We start from the raw sequence: 19,908 nt of genomic DNA, 5'->3' as shown, positions 1-19,908 counted from the left end.
CCCCCACCCCCTCAACCGTTTCACTGCAAGGGCTGGAGGAAAGCTTTGGAATTTGGGAAAAGTGACCGGCGTATGTGATATAGCCCTTATGAGCTTTGCTGTGGCCCGCAGGAGACCGAGTTCGAATCCCGAGTGGGAAGATTTTTTAAATCCATTATCTCGGTCTTTCTTCTGTGATGTACAATGTAGTTCTATCCCTTTCAACCCTGATTGACCCTGACAGGCACGGTCGGAAGATTGCATTTCTAAATGATCTAATTTTGTCGATTGGGGTTTTAAAAAAAACAAAAACACCTATGTTACAAAAGGGGAGAACTGTGACGTATTGTTTATTGCTAATCGATTTCTAGCGGGTTACTGTTCGAGAACCTGATCCGGCCGGGGAAAGGTGGTACCCTCTGCGTCAGTCTAATGGCAACATGGACACGCGTGGAACCGGAGACGGGCTAGGCCGAATGCTTTCTTTCCCATTACTCTTCTGATCTGCCTAGATCTTCTAGTCCTGCTGCGGTTTCTACGTGAGTATTGCCACGGGCCAAGGTCTTTCCTAGGGACTTTAAATAAATGGGACTTTTGTTGTTGTTGTTTTGGGGGTTTTGTTTAATTTTCCCTGCATGTGTTTGTGGCCTTGAGGTTTTGTTCTGTAGTTTACACAGAATAGCTTTGAATAAGATTTTTAAAGATTTTCCCTCAAAGTTATTGTTTTGTACTGGGATTTACGTAAAGAGAGATGTATAAATACACGGGAGCAGGCGCTACAAAAATTATCTTCATTATTATTGTTAATATAGTATATCTTTTTGGCAGTAAAAACGTTTCTAGACTCATAAAACAGCCTTCATAAAACATAAAATAAGCCCTACGCTAAGAGCATTGGTTACGGGCTTGATCGTTGGGAGAAAAGTTGCATAGCATGGCAATCAGAAAGAGAAGAGGTGGAAAGTTTTAATATTGAGAAATTTAGACCCTTTGAATCCTCCATAAACCACCTGTCTCTATATTTTCCTCAAAATGTGTTGTCTCTGTCCGTCCGTGCTGATTTAGTTTTTAATCTAAGCCTAGTATCGGTGTTGCCATCAAAGATATTCCGCTTTAGCTCGCATCGAGGGCGCAAACATTGCAAGTGTGGCTATAATTTTCTCGTTTAGTTTAGTCTCTTTTGAGCTTGAAGGCTACTGCATTTTGTCTATGTTTTAGTTATTCTGATGGCGGTAGTGCTTTGTTGGCTTTCTTGCTCTTTTTAAGAAAAAGAAGGAGGATGAAAAGGCGGAATAACCAGAACTCCAAAAGACTAGATATGACCATAGACTCCTGCTGGCACCATTTATGAATTGATGTACGTGTATGTTTATTATACCACCGACAATATAAAACAAGCCCTTCGAAAGCCACTCGAGTGAACAGGTACAAAGACCAAGAGACACACTGAAAGAGATGACTGGCAACCTCTACGAGTCTACGTCATGGAGACAGGGGCTTGAAATAGTCTGGTCGAATCAAAACCTTAAGAAGTAGGAGCAGTAAGCTTAGAGCCAGCAGACTGAGACCGACCTCCCAACACAATCTCCCATTCACGTCTGATCGAAGGTCATCCAAAAGTAAGGGGCCGCCACAGGGGAATTGGAGAACACCAAAGAAAATCATCAAGGGAAATAATTCTTGGCCGATTTGGCATGTCACATCCATCGCCTGACACTCATGGTTACCGATTCTCTTCCGGTTGGAGATATCAAACCCACGTTTAATCCCTGCCCAAATCGATTCCTTACCCCCTCGACTAATCCGGAGACCCCGAGTTTTGTCCAATACTAATTTCGTGTTTGCAGATCGGGTTCCCGCGTCTGTGAAGGTTGTAGAAGTGAGAGATTGGCAGCCATTGAGAGGCCTGTCTGAGTCACCTCGACGGGAAAACTCATAGAGAACGAATGAGCGAGAGTAACGATTTCCAGTCATGGGTGTAGTGTGACAGAGAGGGTATGACTCTGTTCCTCGGAAAGGGTTTTTACGTTTGATGAGTTCTCATTTCGTTGATGTTTATTGAAGCGTTTCGTTTGTTTGAAAGTGTAATTCATTTTAATTAACACGATGCAGTTTTAAGAAAATCGTACTTGCGGCTCATTTCCTTCTTTGAACACATGGAGAATATATGCATGTATATGGCCTGTGTGTGTATGTGTGTGTGTGTGTGTGTGTGTGTGTGTGTGTGTGTGTGTGTGTGTGTGTGTGTGTGTGTGATAGAGAGAGATTGTGTTTGTTTGAGTGAGTGAGTATGTGTGTAATTATATAATATATTGTTCATTCACTGTTATATATTTGCCTATTTGTATAGATCTACATGTACTTATTTTTCTTATCTTTTTCAACCTACTTTTTTTGGAGGAAGGCGGATCTGAGAATAACATTCTTATTGGCATCAAACATATTTGAAAACGGGATGTAAGCAACATCCTCTCATATTTATCACTTTTTTTCTTGAGCACCGTAACTTCAGTAGGAAAAAATGTTTAAAAATTACACTGGGTGGGTGTGCCGGTGATCCCGGTTCGAATCTTGTAGGAACAGTCTTGATCTGAGGCTGTTTAAGTTTAAGGCGTTGTCGTGGAAGTCCAGGCTCTTGGCTTGCCATCTACCGACGTTGACTATTACCCCTTTGGGGAGGGGGGGGCTATCTCTGTGATCAAAGATGTGACTTACACTTTCACCAAACTTCGCTCATTCATTTCACGCATATTGTTACAACGTTAGTGTTCGTTAGTTACACGCACGGACAAATATATTAACCCTCACATGCCCCATGTTTAGACCAAAGTCTCCTTTACACTCATTGACGATAGTTATCGTTGGCGGGAGTAATTCGCTATATCTTTACCACGGCCATAAAATTCCCATCATCATGTCTCATCTGTTGGTGATGAGCAAGTGCCAGAGTAATTACAAAGCAATGAAAAACTAAGCCGTGCCATGAACTAACATGAAAATAACTTGTGTCCCTCGTGCTCACAATATGACTTTATTTTATGCAGTTGCGAGTGCTGTAAACCTTCACCAAACCTAACTTTTAAACTAGAGGACAACCACCAACATTTGGCGTGTAGCAGTTAGGCACTTCGCAGTCGCACGCAGAAGATCCGAGTTCGATTCCTGTGTGGGAAGAATATTAATCAAATATAATAGGCGCATTTAGACTAGAGCTCCGTGATCGTGAGTGTGTTTAAGTTTAACGAAAGATAGCTGACCAAGACTTCGGGTTCACACCCCCCCCAACTTGTCTGTCCGTGAGAGTGCCTTCCACACTTACGGAGCTCAGAAAGACTGTTGGTTTTGCTGAGGCTAAAATAGTGAAGGGAGTGGGAGAACAAGAGGTGGGAGACTTGTGCTCGGCGAATTTTATCATTATGATTATGTACCATAAGTTTTATCAGATGAGATAAATGTGTTTCATATTAAAATGAAGTTAGATATATTTGACAACCAGCTGCAGATTTTTAATAGAGTTTTACGGCACTTGGAATACAAATAGATCGTTTAAATGCCGAAGATTAGAGGTGATACTAGGCAGTAACACTTTACTTAAAGAAGGGGAAGAGATAAAGACGATGGACATTAGAGCACACGCCAACTACGCATTGCTACACACGACTGGACCGCATAAAAAGAAAGTGGACGCACTTTGTGCATGTACCAATACTGGAAACCTCTTTGAAACTCTATCACCGCAAGAGCAGCTCATCATAACGTATTGCGACACTTGTTCATCACCAACGGATGAGACATTACGATAGAAATTCTACGTCTTTGGAAAAGATAAGGCAAATTAACAGCGCGAACGATAACTATCGTCAATGAGGCCAAACGAGACTTTGGTCAGAACATGTGGCATGAAACGGTTAATTAAATGTGTCCATGCGTGTAACTAACGAACACTTAGTACATGTAACAAATGCAGACCTTTGGTCTGAATACGCCCTTTCTCAACGTCTTTCTGCTGGGGTGTTGCATCCCTGTCTGCACGGGTTGGCCATGACAAACAGCCTCAAAGCCTGCCTCATGAAGGATCTGAACTGTGTCGATGACGTCATACAAATTTCTGCTTTAAAAAAAACAACCCTTTAGAATTCAAACAGTACAACAGCAAAAAAGAAAATGTTGCTCTATCTTTGTGATAATTCACCCCACCCCCACTCCCTCAAAACAAATGAAAATATAAATGAATAAAAATAATCCCTTTTTGTTCTTCAAAAAATCGAATTGTTCAAAGTACCCTGTACTGTACCTACATATTATTTATACTCCAGTTCTGTATGCACGCGCTCAGTACCGTTAGCGACATCCCAGTGAAGAGAGATAACTGCTGCTTTTTCAAAATTATGTTTGTCAACGCACATTACCTACCTTTTTATGCGTCATGATGAAGGTGTGCGTGCGTGTGTGTGTGTGTGTGTGTGTGTGTGTGTGTGTGTGTGTGTGTGTGTGTGTATGTGTGTGTGTGTGCAAATGTGGTCTCGTTATCGCCGGCTGATGATTGAAATTATTTTGTACCTTATGCGTTCGTGATCCTTTGCCATATAAACTCAGACAATTGTTGTGAGGCAAATTCCAAAGTGACGCTTACATTAACATATTATTATATTATGGCCGTACTCTACGCATGTGGACAGACAATAGGAAAATGTGAAAAATTACCCTGAAGAAGTAAGTTAAAGCAGCCTATGCTGCTGCCTGATACAAGCACTAAGAAGATCAGACATGAATCTGTGGTTCACGCAGTTTTCATGCAGCCTACGGAGTATTCCAAAAGTCGCTCACAATCCTGGTTTTCCTTTTAAAAAATCAGTATCACTGATACTGGTCTATAATAATGCCCGAACTAAGTTCCTCCTAAACTAACCAAGCATGGGCTGTCTCGTGAAAACGTTTTTTTTTTTTTTACACATATGAGTGTTTCATGGGTTTTCTTTCAGCACTCAGTGCTTGACTCTTATATAAGAGTTTTACGGTACATGCAAAATAATAGTCCTAAGAGCTACAGATTACAGATGTTACAAGAGAGTATCAAATCCCATAAAAAGGAGAAGTGATTAGGACAACAGATATTTGTAGGAAAGAAGGAGCAAACCACACCAGAGCATCCAACAACCGCCCGCAGACTTGTATAAAGGTTTACAGAATGGTGCACAACATTTGGGACACGCTGTACATTCATATACCCGTCACCACGCCTGTATCATTGGTATTGGCAATGTTTTACTCCTCCATCCACACAATGTAGATCAGTTAGGAGGCAGGATGCTTTGACCCTGCATTTAACGCCAACCCGGGCTGTGTGGGTCAGAAAAGATGCTCGTGACATAATTACCCCACACAGGAATCAAACGCATGTCTTTTGCATGTAAATGTAACAGCAAAGAGCCTCACTATTACATCACAGATGCTAGTCAGCCAACTCGACCGTTTATTTCAAGGAAAACTTACTACCACTACCAGTAAAGACTGTCAAAACAACCAACATTGTATTATTAGTACTATAGCACCTTACCATCTGGGAGAACAAAACACACTAATATTTTACTACTGAAAAAACCATCTCGAATTTCAAAGGATGAAAGAATCACAAGACCATCATGATACCCAGTCAACATAAATGTGAAGACAAGAAAAAATTGTTATGAATACATGTCCCCTTCGTCCCTGCAGCTGGGGGGATGGGGGGGCTCATTGTTTGCCTAGGTGGGAGCAAGGAATAACACCTGCTGTGATTGATACTGCAGTGTCGTAAATGGCGATTTAAGCCACTTAAGTTAAAGTGTGAAAAGAGCCAGTAGGCAGAGGGCCATCTACCTGACCATGTAAAACTTTTTTTTTAAGTTACAGAAACACAAGCACATGCGTCTAAATTTTAGATCTTGGGAGACAGAGCAGCTTCTGCGCCAACAGGACCAATAGAGGTTAGGGAACTAAGCTGAAGAAAGGACTCTTATAAGGAGCTGAAAACTTCTGTCGAACAAGACTCTCCAGATTGCATCCTGGAATGTTCCCAAAATGCATGAAACAAGAAAGAGCAGTCACAGAGAAAGATGTACAGAAAAGTGGGAAGATATGGAATAATATCAAGAAACCATCCCAAGAGAGAGAAAAGTGGAAAGTGTTTGTTCATGACCTTTACCCTGATGCAGGTTGAGAAAGGCAGTCATGTTATGATGACATTTTCCAGCAGATTCTAATCTAAAAAAACAGCAATTGCAAAACAAACCAGCACAGAAGCAAAAACAATTTTATTGCACAGATTCATACCACTTGTGTCATTTCATCAACCATAACACCATTCATTAAAAGAAATGACTACTCACCTCAAGTGAAAATGTGCAGCAACAGATACATGCATGTACATGTATATATACGAGATATTCGTACATAAGACTTTTATAATCAAGAATGCTCTTCTGAGATATCTACAAGTCTAGGAAACTCCTAAACTAAGAAAATTATGGAGGAAATATGATGCTCACAAACAGAACAGATATATAACTAAACAAAGACTTTTGATGCTGTGAAAGAGGGATAAGACAAGTCAAGAAACAGAAAATAATAAGGAATTTTTCGTTCGCTGCTAAATTTCAAGATGCGAGTTATGGACATAGGGCTATTTTTTTTTTCTTTTTTAATTTAAATTTTGGTGCAGAATGGAATATGGAGTCTTGCCCATAAATCATGAACACTTAGTTCACATTTTGCTGTACATCACAGACCAACATCAATTTCTATTTTCATAATAATAGAGAGAATATGCATAGTGTCACTTGGAAGCCAAGGAGGGCAGTACAGGGGAAAGAAAAGAACCTATGCATTCTGAGAGTTTTTCTGGACACCCTGCCCATAACAATAGATGACCTAATGGCATTGCATAGTCCATATCATTTAACCAATGAGAAGTTAAGTGGGTCCAAAACCCCACTCCACTCAAAATGCAAAGTCATGAAATTTTGCTTTATTTCATATTCCATAGATTATGTTTTACAGCTTGAATTACACAGGCTTTAAAAAGAACACTCCTGACTTCACAGTAAACACCACATTATAGACAGAGAAAACAAGACACAAAACATGAAAGGATCCTATGAAATAAAACACAAACAGTTGAATGAGGGTGCTCATCAGGATTTTTCCTTCGAGCAACAAGTAACAAGTGAAAATTGTCTACAAGCCACTGGCCAAAAACATCTGAAGACATTGTGTGTGTGCCTGAAGAAAGGTCCCAGTTGTGGGCAAAACTATTTTTTTTTAGTAACAGGATGAAAAGGCAAAAAATAGTCGCCTGGTCAAAAATTTAGTTCAATCAGAAAACACACATTTAACCATTTCCTAATATAATAACAAATTGAAAGGATCTGATATCATTTTTAAGTCTATATATTTTTAGTAGGCCTAGTTGTTTTTGCAGCACATCATACTTCACCAAAGGCTCAAAATGTGCTAGAAATTGGGGTTTTCTCCAAACTTTGTTTTTACACCCTGTGTTACAAAATGTGGCATATCTTTAAAACTACTCAAAATCTTTTTCTTTTTTCTTTTATAGTGGAGGTTTTACGGCGCTCGCGACTGCATACGGTCATATGAGTGACAAACATACAAAAGACGTAGAGGAAAATTACAATTGTAAGGAATAGGAAAGAAAAAGCAGCAGTTCCCTGCTGCAGATCAGGCACAGTTATGAGCGTAACATGAATCAGCCCATTTACAATTCTACTGTGCTTGAACCCCTTTGGGAATGGCCTAAAGACACTACAGTCAGTGGCACTGCCCCGGGGGGGGGGGGGGGGGGGATAAAATTTGCAGCAACTGCAACCTTTCTCCAGGCACACACACACATATAATACACTTCTTAGTTTAGTTTTAGGAGGGGGTTTACAGCCCTCACAACTGCATAAGGTCATATGAGAAATAATTGCAGACAAGGACAAAGTAATTCATTAAATGCTTTGTCTACCAGGAGCATAAATCTTACAAACCTGTTCATTCCATCATCAGTTTGTGTTAGGAAAACAATAAAGTGAAAAGAAAAATTCTTTAATAAAATCATTTCTTTTTAAAGTAGAGAAAACAAATGGCAGTAAATACCCATCACCCATCTGCGTCACGAACGAAAAATGAATCAATTCATAAAGGATCCAAAAACACTATGTGATCATCACAATCACTTAAAAACATAACTCAGTTGAACTCATGCAGATATATATATCATGACGGACATACACATGTAGTAGGGTGACTTGTTGGGGACATTGGGGACAAGTCTCAGGACTACACGGTTGTCGAAAACAGTGAAAAAGTTTACAAACAAAGGAAAATGAAAATGTTTTGAGTGACTAAAGGAAGGAACTGCATGACTTGTTTCCCCCTGTACAATGACTCTTCAGCTTCAAGAAAGTTCTCTGTTAGGCAACAAACAGTTCCTCTGTCCACACAGTAAGCAAACAACATGTACATGAATAATTCAACATCATTGTAACAGCAACGGCAATACAGGCTATATTGGTGTTGACTTTTATACTCTACAGGCATCATAATCAGTGTATAACTTATAAACAAATACAACGAGGTCAAGTCAATTGATTCTTGTGTGAACATAAGCAGACCTTAGGTCCAAGAGCCCATTTTCCTTCGTTTCAGCCAGGCAGTGATGACTAGTCCCATACGTCTCAGGTAAGTGAGAATTATGTAAGACTAAGGATCAATTCCATTTAGGATATCACAATAAAACAGTAACAATGACATCTTAGCAGAGACTGTGCTCACCATTTTGGAACTTCATGGTGACCGTAAAGATGGTTCCAGTAGGGAACGGGATAGAGGGTGCCCAAAAAGGAAGATGGGACCAACACTAACATTACATAAAGCGATCCTACATCATCACCACCATTAGATCTAAAATCATCACCGCTCTAAGATCAATGACTTACATCTCTAATCCAGGAATCTCTATTTGCTATTACAGTTACTTGTTTTACTAAGTATGCACATAATACACTATTGGACACTATCATACACACTTTTTTTCTACTAATCAGATAGCGTCAATCTCATATAAATGGGCAAGAGATTTTTTTTTTTAAGTTATCACAATAAGCTTAAGAGCTAAACAGGCAGAAAGCACAACATAATGATCTGTTATCTCTATCCAAGCTTATTTCTACTACATAAAATCTGAAGAGAAAAAATAAGAATAAGTCAGTTTGGTAAGTTACCCTTTTATCTCATATTGGTAGAACAAATAACTCATCATTGCAGTAACTCAAACATAGAGCTTCACTATCCTTTTTTGAGATAGTATTCATTTAGGCAATTTCGGCAATATGTGTTATTAAATACATCCTATACATGAACATCCAATATGACAAGAACAGCACTAGTTGTTGTACCAATCCAAAAATAGTAATGACAAGGAACACACAACCAAGAAGAACAAAATCCAAACTCTGAACTCTGCCTTTTTCTTGATAGCCTGAAAAGAGAAAAGAAATAATCATAAGGAATGATTTGAAAAAAATTGGCAATTTTGTGCATAGAATTTAATCTCTTTTTAATATAATTCAAAACTATCACAATACTGAATAAAAACAAAAAGATCTTGCATTTTCAACATCTTCAGTTGCTGACCATTGTCTAAAGCAAACAGTGAAGTGATCACTATAGAAATAACTCAAAATACTGTTGTGTAATTAATGCTCCTTTTTACATGTTTAGGTCAAAAGAAGATAACAACTATATTCCATAAGACAGCACACATGCATCAATTTGCCACTAATAAATGTTCCCTCTGATCTATCCTGACTCCCAAGTCATGAAGGATTAATCAAGTGTCTCAGATACTGTTAAATTCTATGTAAAAGAGCTGAACCCATGAATGTATTTGTGTTGACATGAACCGTACATAACTTTATGGCCTTCACGGCACATGGGAAAAGAAAAGAGAGATCTTCTATAAATAAAGCACTTCTTTACCTTTATTAGTATATGAATCCATTTTTAAAAATAAGTATACTATCTATAAAAACTGTTAAAAAATGTTTCTTTATGCAAATTCACAAATTTAAATTTAGTTTCCTGACAGGACAATACGGTAGTGGCATAGAACAAGAAATATAGTGTTTTGAATCAAGAGCAACATCAAATTCAAATTTTTTAAATAAACGAACCTCTCGAATTTCCTCATTGGCATCCTTGATGTTCTCTGTTGTGCCAACAACTGTAGTTGAAATCTGATTCATTTGAACATCCTGTGAGAAACAATTTTTAAACTGTAAGAAACACAGCTCTCTGCCACAAAAAGGCACGATTCGGATTGATTAATTGGTGTAAATTTCCGCGGTTAATTAAACAATACTTTATTGACAAGGAAACATTTAAGTAGATTAATTTTTTCTCACTATTTAAACATCATATTTAATTATAAATTTTCATGAACTTCTCTATATTACTTATCAAAGAATCATATATAAGGCATGGAAAGAAGGCAGACAAGAAAAAAACACAAAGAAATCATAAAAGCAAATACTCACAGAAACTGTATTGTTTCTGGAAAGGCTGGAGTTTTTAATGTTTGGCATTTCCTACCCAAATGACTGGTAACAGAAAATCATAGCTCTAGGTACATTTTTCCACAAATAGGCATGCAAAATCACTATAGCATATATAATAGGTCGATTATTGACAAAATAAGCTGATAAGAAACTACAGTAAATTACCTGTTCAAGGATTTTTTCAGTAAAGATCTCCTGAAGTTTTGCAATTTCTACAACTTGCCCCTCTATGTGCCTAAAAAGACATTGAGATAAAAATATATATATAAATTTTTTTTTTTCAAAGAATAAATAGAAGGAAGATTAACATCAGCATAGTGAGAAGTCAACACAAACATTGTACACAGCAAATTACGTGCTATTAAATAATGTAAGAGTGAATCTTTCTCCTACAGAATACCTTGCAATGTCACCACAAAGAGCATTATCTTAATCCTTTGAGCCCTGACCTCCTGAGGCTACTGTACCCTCTGCCTGAGCTCCAGAGCGATAAATTACTAATTCATATGATCATCAAAATCACATTCTAAATCCCACTCAGGGTAGTTTTTGTCAATGCCAGCATTTAATTCAGAAAGATCTAATAAAAAATCAGTAATATTTTGTGTAGTAAACACTGTTTTCCGTATGTGCGTTGTCTCAGGAAGGCTGGGTTGGGGATTAGCTCACCAATACACTAGTGGCGAGGCATACAAACAGTTTGTACCGGTGCCAAGGGCTCAAAGGGTTAATCAACAAATGAAAGACAAATTCAAACCCTACTTTTTTTTCCCATTTATTTTACATCAGTAGGTACTCCCAGTCCAGTACTTCTTCCTGCCCATTACACAACTTTTGAAATCAAATGGAGATTTGTCAGCTTTAAAAGTACCTGATTACTTCAACAGTTATTGAAAACTCATGTTTCAAATAAGTCACAGACACAGCTTTAACTATCACATTAGAAGTCACAAACACAGCTTTAACTATCACATTAGAAGTCACAGACACAGCTTTAACTATCACATTAGAAGTCACAGACACAGCTTTAACTATCACATTAGAAGTCACAGACACAGCTTTAACTATCACATTAGAAGTCACAGACACAGCTTTAACTATCACATTAGAAGTCACAGACACAGCTTTAACTATCACATTAGACTTAAGCAGAGCTATTCCAGGCTTTCACTGTGATAATCTTGGTTAAAACTATGGGAACTCCTGTATATAACTTACAGCTGACAGGCAGGAAACCAAAAAGGGATAATGTCATTAAGAACAAGAAAATAAAAAAGAACATACTTGACTTCTTCCGCCATGCTGTTCATCTCTTCATACAAAGCTTTATTCTCTTGCTCAAACTGAGGAAAATTGTATTAGAAGGAGAGGTAAAATGTGATGGAAGGAAACATTAGCATTGACACTCCATCATCTAAAAAAACAACTTCATAATTGCATACTGAAATGAGGAGACTATACTAGCAATAAACAATCTTTTTGTGACCATCCAGTACATAAACACTACAATCATATGAGAATCCATACAATACACACAACTGCATCAACTCAAGTGGAAACAGGAAACAAAAAATGTGAGACGTTTACACAGTGAATGTTAGGAAAAGTGGTGCAGAAGGTAAAATTTATAACCCATGGCAGACAGTGGATTGTGAAATGTATGTGTAAGATTTGATGGATCGCAGCATAGACAAATATATATGTGCTATTAGATGAATACTGGTACAGCCAAAGATAATAAAGTTCTCATTTGTCTAATAGTTTCTAAACACAACTTAATTGTCACTAAATTTTTAGATCCAAACTGGAGAACAAACATAAAAGCAGCAATAATCTTCTATATGGACATTACATTCTATATCACAAAATGTTCTCGAACCACTCTGTATAAATATAATGGAAGTTACCAGCTGAGCTTCCTCTGGACTGATCTCCTCCTCCTCATTATAAGATGGAGCCTCATCAAATAACGGTGCTGGCTGCTGCTTCCTTCTTTCTTGCACTGGTGCTATCTCTGAACCTATGGAATGAGATAGCATGACGACTGCTCACTATAAGATTCCGTCAAGCGTCACTTTTTAAAATGGCATAGGACAGAGTCTATTACAAAGCAGTCGATCACACTCGGTACTTGGTGATTATATATCTCTCCTTTCATGATCGTATCAAGAGCTAACTTTTCTGAGGCAAGATTAACAGAGCACTATAAAGTAAAATGCCATCCCTCATATCGACTTAATGCAAGACTGTCATATGCCATTTTGAAAAGTGATGCATGATGGAGTCTTACACTGTGCGGTTGATATGGACATTAAAAAATTAACCCTTTCAGTGCCATCACTAAAACATATCCTGTGCAGTGACAAATGATAAATGCAGTGGCCTCCGCCTAAAATCCCACTGCTCATGATCCCATCTCGCTTAAGACACTCTCATTTTGAGAGTAAGTGGAGATGAAATGAGGTGACAGACCAGGACTAAAGAACCGAGAAGAAAGAGAAAAGAGAAAATTTTAGAGAAGAAAATTTTCGTTATTGTCAGTTATTGAACCCGGGACCTGTTAAATGAGTGGCGAACACCATTCATCTCGACCACGAGAGTCTCCATCATTTTACCCAGTGTGGACCTGACTATGAGTCACCCTGGTTTCTTCCTCCCCACGATCCAGGTAAGATCCTCTTCACCAAAGATCCCGCATTTTCCTTGCTCCCAAACACCAGGATCTAAGCCAGGGGCTACTTTATAATTCTTCATTCTCAGCCTATCAATACAATGTGGGCATGGAACTCAATAAATACCAAAAGGTTTGCTAGAAGTTGTTTTTCCTTTCAAACAGGTTTTAATACATGGCACAAAATATCATTCAGCTTCATGTATTCAACAAGGAACAACAAAACAAGCAGGCCATATCCATTTAAGTAGTACCTGAGTTTTCTGAAGGGTCAACATTTTCCTTCTCTGTGGAATCTTGATCAATATTCAAGTTTTTCTTTAACTGTTGTCTGGACAAGTGGTTATACTTTCTCTCCGGCTCAAGCTTTGAGCTGAAAACCATTGACAAAGAAACATCATTAGAAATTACATTTTGTTTGCTAAAAGAAAATAGACTGTAAGAGACTACAATACCTTTAAAGACAAAGATAGGGAGATGCACTTCTATGAAAGTAGAATACAATTACACAAGACATGTTTATATATAATTGCACAAAACAAAACTTTGTTGTGTCAAATGCCTATAACTTTAGCAGCATTCCAAATAATGCTTCTGTAAGTTTTCCATTGAATTACAAGGAAGAAAAAGATGAGATACACATCTAAGACTAGTCTATCATTATAAGACAGGCCAACTTGCAAATAGTAAATAATGAATATCAGAGAGAGAAAAAAGAAACAGATTACGTAAAAGACAACATAGACACTTAAAGAAATAATTTTTAACTTATCGCTTGACCTTACAAAAGCTGTATAATATTATAACGGAAAAGAAGGTAATGTGAATGTACATTTCTAAGTAAAAGCAAATGTTTACTCACATTCTTTTCCTGTCAACAACACGCTTTACACGGACTGCTTTCTGTTCACTGTAGACTTTACAGATGGCTGCAGAGGAAGAAAACATTATTTTAAAAGTTTGCAACATCACTAACAAGTTTAATAAAGAAATTATATGAAGTTGCCGGCGTGCAGCATTCATTTTGATTTGCCAAAAAACATCTCTATTTTATGCCTCCCCTTCACCTTTTGACAGGTTTCAGCATCACTAAAAGTCATATTTCTATCTTAAATCAGAGCGGAATTTAGAGCATATTCATTCCTTAACCATTTAATTACACCGAGAGTGAAATCGCGTGGAGTCTATCAATTCACATCTAGAGCGGTGTTGCACAGCGCTTCAATCTCCAACCGTGCAACACTGCCATGGTATACATTTCTATGAGGTCTAGAAAGAAGGTCACTTTAGAATTGACTAAAAACGAGGCGATGAAGCAAAAGTTAAGTAGCTCTTCTTTCTTTGAGTTCTTAAATGGTCAAAATTGACCCAGAAATAGTACATATGACAAAATATGACAAAATGGAAGGTGAAGTGGAGTAGAAACTTGGGCAAATCCAAACAAACTTTGAAAATACATAAAAATTCAGCCCAAGAAGCGATCTCGACTAAACAAAGACACACTGAAAGTTAATTTCTCTGTCTACTGTCATGTCATATTTTTAAGTTCCTAGAGGAGTTGGTTAATTAGACGAAATATATGGGTAACGAATGAAAACCCGATAGTCACAACTATAATGGGAGAAATGAATAACTTGCCCAGACTGTACCGCAACAGAAACTGGCTCACAAGAAGCAGTATTCTTTTCCTAATATATTTGTATTTTTTCCTAAATCATTTTGTAATGAAATAAATTTAATGATTAAAAAAAATATATATTTGAATGATATTTTTAGAAGATTATCTATCTTTCCTAGGATTTTGGGACATGCACCAAGAAAAATCTTCACAAGCTAAATGGTTACCCATTCATTTTCTAATTCTAGAGGACTGTCTCCTAATCTCAACAGTGACACCTCCAAATTGATCATTAACAGATGCCCTTAAAGAATATTACATTAAAAATATCTGAATAGGGTTCTTTAAAACAATTACATCTGAATGTCAAAAGAACACAGTATAGACTAGCTGCAACACTTGGAAAAGAATCATAAGTAACAGAATGAGCAGTGCATAAAGCTTTGAAGATGACACTAAAGGGGAGATAACATTTAAAATAATAGGCAATGAAATTAATTTCAGTTTTGAAAAAAGGGGACCAGGATGTTGGTTTCAGAATGTATATATCTTAGCAGTAAGACAGTAGGTGAAAGACAGTATATTTAAGGAAAGGAAGCAAGCAGAAAATGAAGTAATAAAAGTTCTCTGCTTGACAAGAAATATTCTTCCCACCTTTAAGGTAGGAATCCACCAATATCATCACAGCATGACGATGTTCCTTTACTTGTGGGTGTACTTTCTGTTTATCAGTCTCTACTCTGAAGACGACAATGGTGTCTCGACAAGACTTTATTATCTCCTGCGCATCATTATCAATTTGATCACGTTCGGATTCCGACATTCCACTGCCCTGAGCTGACAGAAGGCTAAAAAGAAAAAGAAGTAACATGTTCAGTTAGTGTCAACATGTCTAGAAACATAGTGAAAGGTGACTCTTGTAGTTGAATAATTAATTCTCTCTCTAAAACAAATAAATGTATTATGCTCAATTATTTCTTTTAATAAATGCCATTACTGCAAGTCAAACAAAGCAATATCATGGTTAAGTGCACAAAATCAGTTAATGCTGACATTGAAAGTATTTCATACACGTCTCTCTGTTCATTTCGGCACAAAAATTAAGTTATTTTCACAAAACCAATCAAATAGGTTTTATTTCAGTGGATATCATCACTGACAGTTTATTTCAAGTAGACAAAATCATATTTTCAACTTTTCTACACAAGCATACAAGTATATAAAAAAGTGAACAAACCTTCCAGAGTTGACATAACTTTTTCTGTTCTCCAGCAGAAAATCTCTAAGTTTGGTAATGGTCTTCACCTGTGGAAGTAAAAGTAGAAAAATTTTTTTAAATAAAAATTATACAACACTGTGTTGCCAATACAAAGTGGACACACGCCCTTATTTGTAAGTTTTTGTGGTAGTTTATGGGCTGTTCTAATTTTGATTTCATTTAGTTGCAAAACCTTTCTTTTTCACGTTTTTACACTCATCTAAAAATCTCTAGACCAGCTCTTGAAAATTGAAATAGATCTGGACCCAAAAATTTGCTCCTTCCCAGACCTCGCAGAATGGCAAAATGAAAGTTGGCGCCGAACTCTCACAAATAGGCAAAAAATCAAGAGACCGGAAGCCGGAAACCGTTCGGAGAAATAAAGATCGGTACTATTTCTCCGAACATTCGGAGAAATAGTCACTTCGTATTTTTAATATGATGGCCAGACTGACCAAAAAAAAAGGCCTAGAGAATTGTAAATAAATTTTTATTTTGCAGTACCTAAAGTATTTGAATTTGAGACGAAACCAGGTGCCTTAATGTCAGTGCATGTATTTTAAACCTGAATAATTACTGAGACCTGTTTTCTAACGCTAATAGGGCCTAAGATAAGTACGGCTAGACTGGCAGGCCAGCCGTACTTAAGTCTTGTCCTGGGTCTGTGCTGAGATGCGAATCTTATCAGCAACCGATTACGTCGGACGTGCCGGGCAGGCCGCCGGGGTCACTCAGTGTGTACTGTTGGTGTACAGCTTGCACGCCGGGAAACGTGTGTTTTCGCTATGAATACTGCGGTAGTTTGTTAATTGATGATGAAAATAACACTCTATCTTTCATAGTTTTCTATTTAAAAAGTGTTACAAACACATGAATAACCCCCTCTCACAAGCTGATAAGACACTACGAGTAGTTACGCCCATTCGAATTAACTTTTCTGGACGCTCTTGTTGTTATGAATGACCTGAGGTTCGAAAGGGGATAATTTAGGTCAATTTCCGAATGTTTTAAACTCAAATTGTTCTTTGTGCCCGCAGAATGGTATTCAAATTTATCAAACAAGTTTATTTTTTATCTGGTAGTATCATTTCATACAAAATCAAGCTCATTTGAAAGATTTTGTATTGAAAGAAGGAAGTCTTGTTTCCTGACTATCCTTTCGAGCTCCTCATGTCTAAGTGGGTCAATTTCTTCTATAATTTCATTGGACGAACATCTAGAGCTACCGACTTGGCATGTTTTGAATGAGACGTATGCCTCGATTACGAACCAACGCAGGCGGTTCTAGAAGAACAAGGCCACAAACGCACACAAGTTGAAGCAGATTGAAGCACACACTACACACACTTGACCTGCGTGAATGGGGATCCAACTCGGGACCCGAATGACACGTAAGATGATGCGCGCTGCGCGTGCGCTGAGCCAGGGGCTACACTGATTCGGGATCAGAACGTAGGCGAGGTGCCGAAATAGGCTTATCGGGCGACATAAACCCGGCTCCCGCAGGACCAGGGTTAAGGCTAGACTTCTTGGCTAGCCAACTAGACGGCTAGGCTAGCCGTACTTAAGGACGGCTAGACAATCAGGCTAGCCATACTTATTATTGATGGCTGAATAGTAAATGAAATTTTTAGTTTGCAATGCCTTGGCTAAAGTATTCGTATTTCAGAAAAAACCAAAAGCCACAGCGGTGCCTTACCGTACCGACTTGCAGATCTAGATCTAATGAGAGCTGGGTACTCAAAAGGCTTGAGTCGATAGGGCCAAACCTAGATCTAAGTACGGCTAGACTGGCCGTATTAGGCAGGACTGATCTAGATCTAGATCTAGATGAAGAAAACAAACCATTCCTTTCTTCGATCCCAACCGAAGGCAGCCGCATTGTTGTTGTTTTCCCTGGGCTTTTTTCTAGCCTAGCCTATGCATCAAAAGAAGAAGCATACGTACCAGATTTTTAGCTTTGGACTCAAAAGCACTCTCATGCTTCTTAGCTAATATGTTTGTCGGTACATCATCTGTTTTAGTTTCCGCAATCGATTTGTTACGAAGTTTCAAAGCTTTCACTTGCGCCTTGAAAAGGTTAGTTATATCTGCCATGTTGACGAGGCTGCTTTGAGTAGTGTTGACGTCTCCCTTTCCTCAACTTTCCTGCAGTCTTTGCAGTCTAGAATCTAGATCTAGATTTACAAGGCTTTCTACTGGGAAGTCTTCTGTGACTAAAAAATATAAGAAGCACAGAAATCTATAAAACAAAACTGTGATCGGAATTTCGAGCAATACAAACTGGCCTTGGACCATAGACTTGTAATCATCAAATCGAAACTTCGCACAGCTGCACTTATAGGCCTATCCAACCGGGCGTGGCCCTACAAACATATAAGCCTACTTTGGTAAATTTTTAATTTCACCCCCGCGGACTGATGCACTGCGTGTTAGGGGTCGAAATCTAGGATCTATATATCTCGAGTAGCCTCACTACTTTACTAGAGTAGAGTCTAGGGCGATTTTGCAGTTTCGTTCGTTAAAGTCAAGAGTAGGGGGGTTTCAGGGGGGCTTTCCCCCCTGACCTAATAAAAATTTGGAGGGGGGGGGGGGTTCACATGCCCCCTGAACTTTATCCTAATTAGATGTTTTGCAGTTAGGTTGCATCCCTGCTCTAGCCTAATTCAAATAGTATTTGGTCTTCAAGACTTCTGGATTTCTTCTCTGGATGTAAACAAATGGATCGTGGACTTAAACGAACGGAACTACAAGATCACCGAGTCTAGAAGATCTGCTGCAGATCGCATGTTAAAAAGCCACACTATATTACCATAAAACTGTTGATGTTGCAATTTATCAATTATTATTTTTATTTAATATGCAGTCGAACCTGTGCAAGACGGCCACCCATTGTCAAGGGGAAAAGTGACCGTATAAGTAAATAAGACAGGTTGCCGTCTTAGGCAGGACTGATCTAGATCTAGATATAGATGAAGAAAACAAACAATTCCTTTAGTGCGGTCCCAACCGAAGGTAGCCACATTGTTGTTGCTTTCGCTGGGTTTTTTTCGTTTTTAAAAATTTTTTGTTGCTGCTTTTGTACAAGGGTGAAAATAAAACGAAATGTGTCAGACAAGGAGGACTGAGTGCTATGGTAAAACAAACACATAATAGGTCACCACCACTCGGAGAAGGAGTGACGCTTCTGTCACAAGTTCATGTTGACGTCCATTGTTACTTTGTTACAGACTGGGTAAACAGTGACCACTCATCTCAGTTATGATTTGTCTATGAGTTCTGGGCGGGGCTTATGGGTTATGATTATGAGGGATCACACGTTTACCTCACCAGCAGCTGAAATTTTGTTTCAGTGGGAGGGGCCTCTATGCAACATGATCGGTTTGAGGGACTACCTGACAACAACAACAGGTGATTGGATTATGATGCTTGCCCAGAACGCCAGGGGCCAATGCACAATTTATGAAAAAACGTAATGAAGTCACTAAGGTAGCCATCTAAGACAGGTGTTATTGTTTGGTGTGATAAGGGTTAACTTGTGTGTTAAAATATGGTGGCCGCGGCCGTGTTGGACAAGTGCCCGTTTTACACAGTTAAATTATATCGAAAAAACGCAAGGGGGAAATTAATTAAAGTGGCCGTTTGTACAGGTGGTCGTCTTATCGAGGTGGCCGTCATGGCAGGTTAAACTGCAATTGTCAAGAAAATTTCAAATCTAAATAAAATATCAAATAATGGATTAAAAAGCACCCCCGTAACCCCCCACATATATTTTTACTTCAGG

At 38.3% G+C, this 19,908-nt stretch overlaps 2 protein-coding genes across 3 annotated transcripts in view; one reads left to right on the top strand and one right to left on the bottom strand.

Moving 5' to 3' along the window:
• Positions 1–9,097: 9,097 nt before the first annotated feature.
• On the bottom strand, positions 9,098–18,328 carry LOC101856355 (syntaxin-18). The gene is made up of 10 exons (XM_005102082.3): positions 18,072–18,328; positions 16,104–16,171; positions 15,521–15,714; positions 14,111–14,177; positions 13,503–13,621; positions 12,485–12,597; positions 11,862–11,920; positions 10,743–10,812; positions 10,194–10,274; positions 9,098–9,499 (listed from the first exon to the last, which is right to left on the bottom strand). Exons 1-10 carry the CDS (start codon positions 18,219–18,221, stop codon positions 9,404–9,406), a joined length of 1,017 nt encoding a protein of 338 aa, XP_005102139.1. The 5' UTR covers positions 18,222–18,328; the 3' UTR covers positions 9,098–9,403.
• A 60-nt stretch (positions 18,329–18,388) lies between these two features.
• LOC101856107 (SWI/SNF-related matrix-associated actin-dependent regulator of chromatin subfamily A-like protein 1) overlaps positions 18,389–19,908 on the top strand; it is a 19,697-nt gene continuing 18,177 nt past the window's right edge. The window contains exon 1 of one of the 2 annotated variants that reach the window (XM_005102081.3): positions 18,389–18,514. The gene's annotated coding sequence lies outside the window, so the exon portion shown is untranslated. Of the gene's footprint in view, positions 18,515–18,853; positions 18,914–19,908 lie in introns of those variants that run through there. The other variant, XM_035970714.1, reaches the window with a different exon arrangement.

The sequence above is a fragment of the Aplysia californica genome, unplaced genomic scaffold (genome assembly GCF_000002075.1).
Source record: "Aplysia californica isolate F4 #8 unplaced genomic scaffold, AplCal3.0 scaffold00312, whole genome shotgun sequence".
NCBI lineage: Eukaryota > Metazoa > Mollusca > Gastropoda > Aplysiida > Aplysiidae > Aplysia > Aplysia californica.
The sequence above is the reverse complement of the archived record's forward strand: the minus strand, read 5'-3'. Positions and strand labels throughout refer to the sequence as shown.

Excerpts from the sequence above, each read along its gene's own strand:
- LOC101856355 (XM_005102082.3), bottom strand. The coding sequence starts at position 18,221 with ATGGCAGATATAACTAACCTTTTCAAGGCGCAAGTGAAAGCTTTGAAA. Across the intron at positions 15,715-16,103 it reads AGTTATGTCAACTCTGGAAG|CCTTCTGTCAGCTCAGGGCA; the intron begins GTTTGTTCACTT and ends TTTTCTTTTTAG. Across the intron at positions 13,622-14,110 it reads GTTGTTGACAGGAAAAGAAT|CTCAAAGCTTGAGCCGGAGA; the intron begins GTGAGTAAACAT and ends AATGGTTTTCAG.